At 43.2% G+C, this 12,293-nt stretch overlaps 1 protein-coding gene across 1 annotated transcript in view; it reads right to left on the bottom strand.

Annotated features, from left to right (window-relative positions):
* Nucleotides 1–8,122, bottom strand: part of PXDC1 (PX domain containing 1) — a 33,440-nt gene extending 25,318 nt beyond the window's left edge. The window contains exon 1 of the mRNA XM_009885266.1: nt 8,034–8,122. Coding sequence (XP_009883568.1) covers nt 8,034–8,122 — 89 coding nt within the window. The remainder of the gene's footprint in view (nt 1–8,033) is intronic.
* Nucleotides 8,123–12,293: the final 4,171 nt, after the last annotated feature.

Genomic DNA, 12,293 nt, shown 5'->3' with positions numbered 1-12,293 from the left:
GGTCGCGGCCCCGCAGCCAGCGCCCGCCCCCTCCGCCAAACACCCGCGGTCCCCGCGGCGGGATCCTCCTCTTCCTTCTCGGGGCGATTTCGCAGACGCCACAGACATGACGAGGAATTTTTTTTCCCCTCCCAGTGACCCTAGAAGGTTTTTTTTTCTTTTTTTTTTCTTTTTCCTTTCTTTTTTTTTTTTTCCTTTTTCTTTTTGTTTTATAAAAACCCAAACTTCCAGCCCGGCGAGCTGAGGGAGGAAGGAGGGGAGAATTGCTTATGCCGTCTGCAGCTGCAGCAGGCGAGGTTGTCAGCCCCCGGCATCGCACGCGCGGTTGAAAAGTGTCCCTCTCTGCCCCGGAGACCCCCGGCAGCTGTGCCGGCATCTCTGGGGAGAGTGGTCCCTTACAGAGGGGAAAAGCAGGAGAAAGGGAGTGCGCTGCTGGTGCCTGGGACTCCTTCGGCCTTTTCTTAACAGCCTGGTGGGACGCCAACCTTGAGGGAGTCTCCAGCAGCATCGCATGTAGGGGGAGACGGGGAGGCCTGCACTTGGAAAAGCAGCCCCTCTTTCCCACGGGGACCCCAAGCACTGTCTTAACGCACAGAGTGCGGGGCACTGGGAGAGCTGGCGGGGGACTGGAGCAGGCAGAAGCAGTCATCTGGCAAAAGCAGAGACAGGCTGCAAGGCAAGGAAGTGTGTGGGAGATATACCTGGATGCCTGAAAATGCCTAGAAGCGGCAGGGTTAAGGTGTATGTACTGAAGGTGAAGCGAATGACAGCATGGTGACGTGGGATGCATCACCCGGGATGGGCCTCTGCTTGAAGGCAGTGGCCTACAGCACTGGGCTTTGTGCTGCAGAGGTGCTCAGTGGGGCAGAGGGAGGTGGTGGATGATTTCCCGGGGTCATGCTGTGGCCCTGGGGTGGGAGAGAGCCTTCCTGTTTGTATAATTTGGGGAGGTCGAAGGTCGTTGCATTCACACTACCTATTATCAAATTTAAGCTGGTTTTCGCCAGCATGACATCTGTGGCTCAGGAGGCTGGGATTTCACACAGTAACAATTCCGGTGCTGTTTAACAGCTCAGGAAAATCAGCAAAGCCCAGAGACAAGACCACTATTACGGAGACCAGCCAAAAAGTGCTTGGAGAACATCACAGCTGGATCAGCTTGGGACAGTACAAATAAGGACACCGAGGCGGGCACAGAGGTGAAAAGATAGTTAAGTTTTCTGTAAAGTGCATAATTAAATAACTAAATCGCCCTCTTTGCAATAGGTAACACGTTACTAGTAACTGCCTAAATCATTCAGGTGATGCATGTATCCAGTAAACGAACTCCAAACCAGCAAAGGCAATGATGTCCCAATCTCCCTATTCAAATACATAACTGCATATTTTTCTTGATTTAACTTCTACACAACAAAACTGGTTTTAGTTCACTTTGAAGCACTATCATATGTAAAGAATGCAAACAACTGAGCCCCATCTCTCCAAACAGAGAGGCACGTGCCAATTTACTGCAGCCTCGCTCTGCAGCACCTGCAGACATTCCTTTATAGAAATCTGCATTTTTCAAAACAGAGCAGATGATACTTGAGATGTCGACGCGGATCCTGAGGCACTCAGCACCGATTCGTACCAAACCGACCTCACTGAGAGCAGTGCTGGGCCTGTAGCTGTGATACAAAACCAGACAAAGCGAACAACCTGTAGGCACACGCTTTCCAAGGAGAGCTGTGTACCCCTGCCCGGGGCAAAGCGTGTGGCAGAGGCCCCCACACTTCACCTTGGGTCACCACAAAAAGTGTTTTCACATCACTGTTGGGCTAGACATCTCCTGAGTACCCCATATTAGCTGTTCAGCGTATTCAGTGTGGCTTCATAGGAAAGGAATTGTTGTGAACCTTTGTAGTGTAGGAAGATCTCCACACTGCTCCTTTTGTTCGGAGCAGGCTTTTGTAATCCCTCCTCTTGTTCCAGTACACGGTGGTCTTCCCATTTCTTCTGTCTAAAAACAAAACAAGAAAATAAAATGCCTTCTCTTCTGACAGTTGCTGTGGTAACCTGAAATAACCACATATCCTAAGGAAGCGAAACTTCTAGGAAGAGAACTGCGAGAGTAATCCCCCTTTTTTAAAAGATGTCAGCCTTGCGTTGCTTCTCTTTAAGCAAGGAAAGCACTTGACTTCTGCTCATTCTGACTGGTATTTTCTGCCTTTGCAACAGAATGATTTTTGCTGTTGTCGGTCTGCCCACAAATGGTGTGTCACTCAGTAGACCTCTGAGGCTCTCAGCACTTTGTCGGAGCTCTGGCTTCAGCTGGATTCTGTAAGGTCTTGGTTGAGGGTCCTCAGCTTCTGCTGGGCTAAGGGTGGTGTGCACCGTCCCGTAGGCTCGAGCATTAAATGTTCGGTTCTGTTTTTCTCTTTCAGTCTGACTGGTGCCACGCTCCCAACTTAATTAAAATATTCAAATCACGAAAAACCCTACTTGCCTGTCACTGCCTGCTCATGGAAAATGAGCCTATGCCAAAAGTTCTACATCTAAAGGGCTTGAAACTGACATACTGACGCCAGATCCTGAATTTCAGGAGGATGAAAAATAGAAGCACTCCTATGCCTAACACTGCACATGCAGGATCAGGCCATTATTCCCCTGTAAATACAATCCTGTTCCAGAAAAAGGAATCTTAATCCAGTAAGTACAGAAGCACAACATCCCCTTTTTGGAGTGAAAAGTAAAACTATGGCATAGCTTTAAATTCCGTCACCGAGCACTTCTGGTGTGGCCACCAATCATTGCATGTGGGCAAGTCGGTAGCCCACTACAATTTAATGTCGTTTTTATAGCTCAGGTGGCAGGACATGCATATGTATGTCCTCTCACCTCCTGGGTATGCTCCTGAGCATCCCTCTTACAGCAGTGTAATGCCGGCCAGCCGTTAAATTGGGGAACAACTGCTTTTCGTGCAAGTTGGGTTAGTAATAATCATCTGTTACTGTGTGGCTCCAGAAAAGTTTTGCTGGAAAATGCTCACGCAGAGAAAATAAAAGCTTGCATTAGACTAGTGGTGTGCCGAGGAGGACAGCAGGACTGGCAAGATTAATCTGCAGCGTGGAATGTAAAATGGATGTGCAGGAGGGACAGATAGTCCCAAGGGACATAGACGTCTTCCAGATGAAAGTATCTTTTATTATCAGCACCTTTTATTGTTGCTCTACAAATGGTACCAGTCATGCACTTTTAAAAGTACATAGAGGGCGGGCATTTGCATTTGGCAAGTTTTTCATGTGTCTGCAGCATGGGCAGAGGCACTGCACAGCAGTTGCTCTTCAGCAGAAAATGGGAAACATGTATTTGCCTTTCTTTAAAGAAAGGCTTTTATCGAAACACATTTTATTCCTTCTTGTGCGACATGTAGGGTTACTATTTTCCATATTTAAGTTTTGAGACAAAAGTAATTAGTGGCAATTGCACCTTAGAGAATAAAGATGCCGACTGAGCATGTGTTTCATCCCTCTGCATTTTTGTGATCTTACTGTCTCATTGGAGTCATAAAATATTACGGGAATGCATGAATTTTCTTGGCCACTTATTAGTTTGATTTCTACCTAACAATGTTCCAGTCTTGCATTTTACTACCACAACCTGGTAAACAGTTTCATTCTTTTAAAATACATGCAGAGAACCTACCCCATACTGTTAATTAGCCTGCTGAAAGGACTCAGGCCCCGTGAAGGCTACTGCGGCCAAAAATTCACTCACAAGTCTTCAGCTGATGCAAACACAATCAAAGTGATGCAGCAAAATGGTCTAATTTGAGAAGAGGCCAGGGCCAAATCATGGGGCTCCAGAAGCCCAAGGGCAGGTAACTCTTACCTCTTACACTTGCAGTGTGAGCCACGGCTAGAAACACAAATGAAGTTGAATGAGCCTGTGGTTCTAACCTTCCACTGCGCAGTGACATCTGTCAGCCCTGTTTTTTTCAGGTTTCTGCAGTGAAAATGATAGGGATACTCGCTAAGTTGAATGAGCCTGTGGTTCTAACCTCCCACTGCGCAGTGACATCTGTCAACCCTGTTTTTTTCAGGTTTCTTCATCAATGCAGTGAAAATGATAGGGATACTCGCCTTCTATCATATACAAATAGGCCATGAAGACTTCTGAAAGATATTTCCATACTGTCTACATTTTCTCCACGTGTCCTATACCCTCCAGTCCACTGCAGCACCTTCTTTTGCTCTCATCAGTTGTAGTCCCCAACAATTACCATCTCCTGGACTGCATCTGCGTTTGGGAGGAACTTCATCTAAATGTATAAGATCTCTCCCTCTTATGGTTTTAAAGTCATTTTAAGGCTCTCTTTTGCCATTATGCCTTCAACCCCCTTAGCAGAGAGGCATGATGATTCATCCTTTTTCTGTCCACATCCATGAACTATATACTTCATAGGGTAGGAAGAGGCTTCTGTATTTGTAGTTAGTCCTCATTTTTGGAAATAGGCTTTATAGCAAGTAATGAAGCGTATCCACTGCTGCAAACAAGGGATAAAGAAAGTAGTTTTCATCCTAAGGAAAAAATGGACAGTATCTTTTGTGAAGCTGGCAGGTTTCGCTACTTCAGTTTAGATCATTAACCTCTTTAAAGGAAATAGATTATTGAAATAGCAGCAGCCACTAACCAGCCAACATGCATCTCGACCTGAAACAGATGTGAGAGGTGTCACAGAGTCTCTCTGGGGCAGGAACACCTAAAGGTGATGATTCTCATGGAAGAGCCGAGTTGGGGCTCAAGGACAGAGGCAGGCTGTGATCTGAAGGCAGCCGGGCTTGGGCAGCACTTTCAGAGAGTTATGTTTTCTGTACCTCAGTGACAAGGTGCCAGGTGCTCTGGGAAAAAAACACAAAAAAACCCACACAAACCCCCACAGTATTGTTTCATAGAGCAGGAAGAACCAGCCAAGGGGAGAGAGAGGAGGTATCTCCCTTAGCTGATACTGCCACCAAAACTCAAGTGTTGGAAAATGCTGATCTGAGAAAGGAGTCTGAATAGCTTTGGTGCATCAGCCTGGAAAGAGTCTGAGAGGGGCAGGAGGGGGACAATGCCTGTCTTGGGGTTAGAGTATCTCTGCTTGTTCAAGTCTTCCTTAGCTCAAGGAAGCTGACTTCCTACATTCTTGTAAATAAGCAAAAATTGTGTCCAAAGTGCCTGGCTTCATTAATAATTGCTCCTTCTAACTATTTGAGACCCAAAGATTCCATCAAGCCGCTTAACGTGTCAAAAAGCAGTCACAGCTCCCAAGCCTGGACTCACCAAAGACCTCTTGCCTGGTGACTTTTTAAAATCATTCCTACCGTGAAAACATGGACTGCCTGGACTCTACAGTGAAGGACAGAGTCACATCTCCAGCCTCAGCTAGCAGATTTGTAATCACAGGAGACCAGAGCCTTTGCAAAGATGCTCAGTTGGCTCATTCTACTCTGTTGCCAGTGAGGTGTTGGAATAAATAAAATGCTCACCAATTTCTCAACAGTACCAAAAACAATTTGGAAAGCAAGAGGGATTGAAGCTTTATCCACTTATACAAGCAGCGAAAAGAAGGTAATGAGCTTTATAAAGCAGCCCACACCTGTAATACCTGCAAACAATGTGGAGTGGGCACTGTCTTTCTGTTCTCCCACAACATGCACCTTTCTCTTAAAAGGTTGTTTGTTTTTTTTTTTTTTTTTATACGTGCAATCCAAAGGCAAAGCAGCTCCTCCGGTTTTAGTCTTTAGTTCATATGACAAGATTGTCCCTTCTGAACACCTCGGGTGAGAGCGAGCCCCTGATGAAATGAACTACTGACTGAAACATCCTTTCATGCTCCTATGGGGCGGTTTGACTGCAAAAGGATTGCGTGCACAGCCAGAGCACTGCTGGGACTGTGTATTCTCACTTTGTTCTCCTCCTCTCTCCCCCAGGCTGATTCTGTGAAGTACTGAGCTCTCCTGGAGCCAATGGGAGTTTAAAAAGTGCTCAACATCCTTCAGCTTTGGCTACCTCATAATGTAGCCATTAATGTATGCAAAATCTATTTTTAGAATCTGTAACATGCTTTCTGGGTAAAAAAAATGCTTGAAAGACCCCTTCCTCTCCCTGAGAGTTGACATTGAATTTGATTTAATAGAAGCGCCTGGAATTCTTGCCATTAAAAAGTGTATTATAAATGCTCAAGGAGCTGTAACTGCAGTTGAAAGCTAGGTATATTCCTGCCAAAGGGTAAACTAGCTTCATCTAATAGGAGAATATTTCTAGTGGAACAATTTACCCTTCATGAGCCTTTTTCCTGGAGACAACATAGAAAGTATATCTTCACTATGTTTCCAGCAGAGCAAAATAAATTAAACATACCTGCAGGTTACTAAAAAAACCAAAACATTGGCATAAAAATATGCAAGATGGAATTTATCTGCATTTTTCAGACTCTTAGCCTCATGCAATCAGCCAGTTGGGCAATAAAAGGTCCACAGTACTGGCCTTCAGAATGGTTTGTAATGATCCTTTGTATGGCGTAACACTGCAAATTTGTATTGCACATCGAAATAGAAAGCCCTAAAGTGTTCAAAAAGATGAGCATTATTATTCTGAGTCTGCAGAAGGGGAGACAGAGCCACGGAGCAGAGAAAGCAGCTTGCCGAGGCCTACAGAAAGAGGTTGTCCTAAAGGTTGAAATATTCGTAGCACTTGGCACATGGACTTGTATACAACCCTTAGAGAGCAAACTGTTTTGCACGGGGAAAAAAATCATGTTGCAGACGTCCACTAGAGCCATAAATGATTGATTGATCAGATGATTAGGGGATTAGAACATCTTTCATATGAGGAAAGGCTGAGGGACTTGGGTTTCTTTAGTCTAGAGAAAAGAAGATTGAGGGGGGGATCTTATTAACGCTTACAAATACTCAAAGGGAGGGTGCCAGGGGGATGGGAGCAGTCTTTTTTCAGTGGTGCCCAGTGAGAGGACGAGGGGTAACAGGCACAAGCTTGAACATAGGAAGTTCCATCTTAACATGAGGAGGAACTTCTTTACTTTGAGGGTAGTGGAGCACTGGCACAGGCTGCCCAGAGAGGTGGGGGAGTCTCCCACTCTGGAGACATTCAAATCCTACCTGGACGCCGTCCTGTGCAACCTGCTGTAGGTGACCCTGCTCTGGGAGGGGGGTTGGACTAGATGATCTCCGGAGGTCCCTTCCAACCCTGACCATTCTGTGATTCTGTGATTCTGTGAAATGCACAAGAGACATTTGTGCATGCTAAGAAATCTTAGCTTTTTTTTTTTTTTTTTAAAGGATGAAACTGCTCTACTGTTCTTCCATTTTCTTTCTCGTTATTGTGAAGAAAAATCACTCAGTTTAAAAACGGTAGGCGGAGGATAATAACTTCAATTTGGGCATTTTGTTTTGCTACTGCTGTTAGTAACTGGAACAAATTCTTCCTTTGCTCTCACTACGCTACCCCAGGATAAGAAATTGGCCTTGGTTTAGATGCTGAAAACTCTGGCTGTATCCTAACCAGTGGTAACTCTCCTTTAAAACATACAGGCAGTCCAGCTGACCTGCAGTAGACTGCCCATGCTCTTAAAATTAAGGGCATGCTAAGTGCTTAGCTATGTGAATATGGAGCCCTTCAACACCTGCTCAAGGCCAGGAGAAGTTCTCAATGAAAGACATACGTAAGGAAGTCACAGCAACAGGAATGCTGGGTATGAAAGACACGCAGGATTGGACCCTGAGCCTGATGAACCGGTATTACTGAATTGCATTCATTCACATAGCAGCATCCGTAAGATACAGCTCATCAGTGTTCGCTGCTTCAAATACTTCAAGTCAAAACAAGCGTGAGTGATTTGATGTGTCTACACGGCATAATTAGAGATGTAAACAATGGCTGCCATTGCAGAAACTAGAGCAATATGCTAAGTAATTACCTGAGTTATTTCAGGCTGGTTATATTCTGCATCATTAGTATAATTACGGGAATTAAATTCAAGCCCATCATACCTTTGGTAGTTCAATTTGTGCACAACAACCTCATCCTCAATTTTTATGATGTTTCCTTGATCACCAGGGTGGCCCCCGCTCTCCCTCATTTTTCGTTATCTGAGCCACAAAGGAGAGACCCATTAACGAAACCAAGATTAATTATGCTTTCATCAGAATGGCTTCAGAAGGGATTCCTTCTGAGAAACAGCAGAGTGGGGAGTCCATTCGTTCTGTTCCCTTCCTCCTTAAAAAATAAAGTAAAACCACACAATGAATGTCTCTATTTACATTTCAGAGTTCTTTTCATGCCTAATGTGCTCGTGTGAATGTACCAAACATGAGTGAAGCGTGAATAATATGTGACTATTTTTCCTTTTTTTTTCCCTATATTGCTCAGCACTCTATTTTTCTAACTCTTCCCAAGAGCAAGAAGGAAACCATTTCCCTGCCCCCTTCCTCTTTGTTTCTTTTTCTTCTTATTCAGGATGGGGCTTGTAGTGAATCTGTTAGGACTATTGTGCTATATTCATCAGTTCTACTTGGTGCAGCTCATGTGTGAATCGAGGCTCTTTTCTCTACGAGAAAAGATATTTCCCTTTATAGTGTTCTAAGTCAATTACTGTGTTGGCCTTATGTATGTTTTCCCTTCCAGCCAAACATATGACAAGTATTTTCCCTAAAGCCCTATTTATTATTTGTTGTATTATAAAGACCAGAGTACCTTAAACATACATATGGTTTGGTTCAGGTATACCTAACACACATTGTAAAAGGTCATGAAAGGTAACATAGCACCTTCTTCTTATACATAAAGGACAAGATCTAATGGACAACTCTTATCACTCTCAATATAAGGAGGTTAACAAGAAACCTACAAATTGTTTGTGCTTGCATGGGACAGTGACAATTTTTCCCTTAAGCAAATAAGGTCAGTTACTTCAACCAACAGTCAGCTCTCAACTGAACACACTGTGAAGCCTCAGAGGAACATGAAGAGTGAAGCAAAAGACATACAGTGGTTTTAGTACAGATTGCTGGAAAAACAACCTCTGCTCATATTAAAAACCTTTGGGCTTGATTGCATAGATGTACCAAGCATAAAAGTCCACTGGGTTTCAGCATTAATGATATGTTGTTTGTTTTATTTGGGAGCAGATGGGACGCAAAGCCAGTGGGAGTTGTCTGGTTCTTGTTTCCATACAATGCAGGTATAAAGCTCATTGTACTCTAGTGTTAATTCCACTGGACACCAGCTTAAGTTTCAAGTGGAGTCAGGCCCGAATTAGACCAGCTAAAAAATTTACAGGTGCCTCCTGGTTTCAGCACACAATGTTGTCACATCCCGTGGAACAGAGCCAACAAACACTGCAACATGGTACACTGACCCAACTCATCTTGTGGGAGAGGGAGGGTTTTTACAGTCAGTATCAAAAGTACAAATCCTCAATTTCTGCTGCAAGCAGAGACTATGTAGAAGAAATTGCTGCTGTGTCCTACTGCAAGATTACTGTAAATGCAATGCATGTTTTCTTTAGGCCTCCCCAGAATAGTTTTACCCCCAGTCATCACCATATGACCCCAATGCAGCCCATAGTCCAAAACTGTCTCTTCTGTTGCTTCAGTGAAGCTAATACAAATAGAATTTAATTGTATTAGAAGTTGGCAGTTGTGCATACAATTGTTGACTCCAGAAAACAACTGGAAATTGAGAGAGTTCAAGGAGCCTTCCCCTAGAAGGACTAGGTTTTAATGGGAATAGTTAAAACCAATTTGACTTAAAAAAATTAAAGATGCAATACAATGAGTAACCAAAGAATGATGCAATACAGGCTTCTTATGGAAAATGCATATTCTCTAAGTAGAACCAAAAATTAACAAAAGAAGAAATCGTAAATATCTAGAGATAAAAGAAAAAGGTTTCTGAAGAACTCTAGCGGGGAATTTACCATTGAGGGCTGAAAACCTTTCTTAACTTCAATTCAGAGACTAATGGTCAAAGAGATTTTCACAGCCTCTGTAGATGGGAACCTCTATGTGCACAAGGGTTCATTGCTGCAGGAACACCATGTTGGTGACAGACTCTTCTTTTATGCCAAACCCTAACAATGTCATCGCTAACATTAAATGATTTAATTATATAAGGCAAAGACACAGGATAATACCATCTTAATCTAAGTATGGTAAAAATTGCATCTACTGGCTAGTTTGTTGATCAAGCTGCTTCTCTTCAATGGTTGCCTGCAAAACACTAAGGCTTGTTTTTCCTCTCTTACTGCTTAGGTTTCTCAGTCGTCTTATTTCCCGTTACCCTAACTCAAGCTGAGGTGACAAAAACTGCCTAGAATAGTTACTTGTAGCCACTAAACTAGTACTCATATTTTTTCTCCTCCAAACTTCAGTGAACATCCTATGTTAGTCCTTATATTATCTCATGGTAACTACTGCACTTAGGCCTACTAAAAAAGTTAAGATTAAATGAGAGATACATGCAGTTAGCTAAGTGTTTCTTATCCAAACAAGAGATGTACATTCTACTATTATGTGCAATTTTCTTTGAATTGTATTTATTTTTGGAAACCCGTTTGACGGTGTATATTCCCAGTGCATGCTCTGTTTCAAAAAAAATAATATGGTAATAGTTTTGTGAGGATCTGTTTTGTTTGCACTTCAGTTGCTTTCTCATAGCATTTGTGATCAAAACCCCATAATGCTGCTTGAGCAGTGAACATTCTGAACAAAAAGATCTGGAATTAAAAGCACTGTTAATATTACAAGGATACTGTTTGCTCACAGGATCCCAAATGCAAAGCAAGATTTGTTAATTGTTGCAAGAAGTTTCTAATAATTCAGCTTGCAGGACTGGATGGGAATAGAGGGGGAACAGTCTTTGTAAGAACTAAAGGCAACAGGGGACACCTTCTCTCTCAGCTCTAAAGATATTCCCCATAAGAATTGGAAGTTTTTCTGCTTCTAAACATTTTGGAGTGACGTAACTACACAAACACAGCTTCATTGGTGCAAATCACTAGGGAGCTCTGATTGCTCCCATGCACAACTATGTGTGAACAATTAAACACAGATGCCAATTAAGCCCGTACAGAATTAAGCAGAGAATTGGAGCTTTATACCAAATGGTTCCATGGGACCGGAATTTCAGTTTTCTTTTCCTCCCTAAAAGGAGTCACCAGAAAGGATCTAGAGTAGACAGAGTCATCTGCATAGATGAAAAAGAGATGAGAGACCTTTGGAAGACCTACAGGGAATAAGAAAACTGACAGTCTAAAGCTTCAAAAGCACAGCAGCTTTCTTCTCTTTTTAACTGCACAGAAAAATCAATGCTAGGGCCTTGTATCCTCCAGTCCTGAAAGGAAACAAGAAACACAAAGGCAAAACAGCATAAATATCAGCCATCTGCTTGGGGGGAGCTGCCAGTCGTGTGATTTCCAATAGGTGATGGACGGACGCAAGCCCGTCCTTCTGGCAGGTGGGGCAGCAGCAAGCTTTTGTTCCTGCCTTGCTTCAACTGACAAATGCCACCTTCTTTCGAGCAAGAAGTTGAGCAACTTCTCTCTTTAGAGTGGTTTGATTCCACCACGTGCCAGAAAAAACCTCTGTATCCAAAGTAAAGAACATAACTATTTTATATATAGCCAGTGCCTTGTGCAGCAGCTAAGTAAAACTCTTTCAACTTCCTCTTCTCTGCAGTTTTCATTTTAAAAAAGTGCGTGTGTGTTGGGGGGGAGAGATTCAGCTGCCTCCTAATTGTTCCCTGGCTTCCTGTCAAAAAGGTCTGGACCTAAATCCCAGGAAACATCTCACTCCCTGTCTGAGGCAGGACTCGGGAGAACAATAGCTGGCTACAATCAATGGTACTGCAGCAGAGACTTGTTAAAATACATGTTTGGATTGCTATCTTCTACTGAGAAGTGCCAGTATATAATAACAGCACATAACAGTTACAGCAGAAAAGTATTAGTAATTCTAAGTGCTGAAAATCGCCAACTAATTTATCTTTTAGCTTCTCTGACGATTGCTAGCAAGAATTATCACCCTTTAAAAACAAAACCAGATGGATGGGATAAAAAGGTCTACAAAGAAATTTACCACAGTACAAGCCAAAACGATGGCACAGTGTGGTTGAAAACAAAAGAGCTCACTTTTCCCAACGCCATAATTTTTCATCTTGATTTCAGTTCCAAGGATTGGCGATGCCATAACACCTGAGATGGTGAAACGGTAGCCCTACAGTCATTATTCTTCATATCCTTCTCAATGCTA

This window comes from Charadrius vociferus, unplaced genomic scaffold (genome assembly GCF_000708025.1).
Source record: "Charadrius vociferus isolate BGI_N301 unplaced genomic scaffold, ASM70802v2 scaffold565, whole genome shotgun sequence".
In the NCBI taxonomy this organism is placed as follows: domain Eukaryota; kingdom Metazoa; phylum Chordata; class Aves; order Charadriiformes; family Charadriidae; genus Charadrius; species Charadrius vociferus.
The sequence above is the reverse complement of the archived record's forward strand: the minus strand, read 5'-3'. Positions and strand labels throughout refer to the sequence as shown.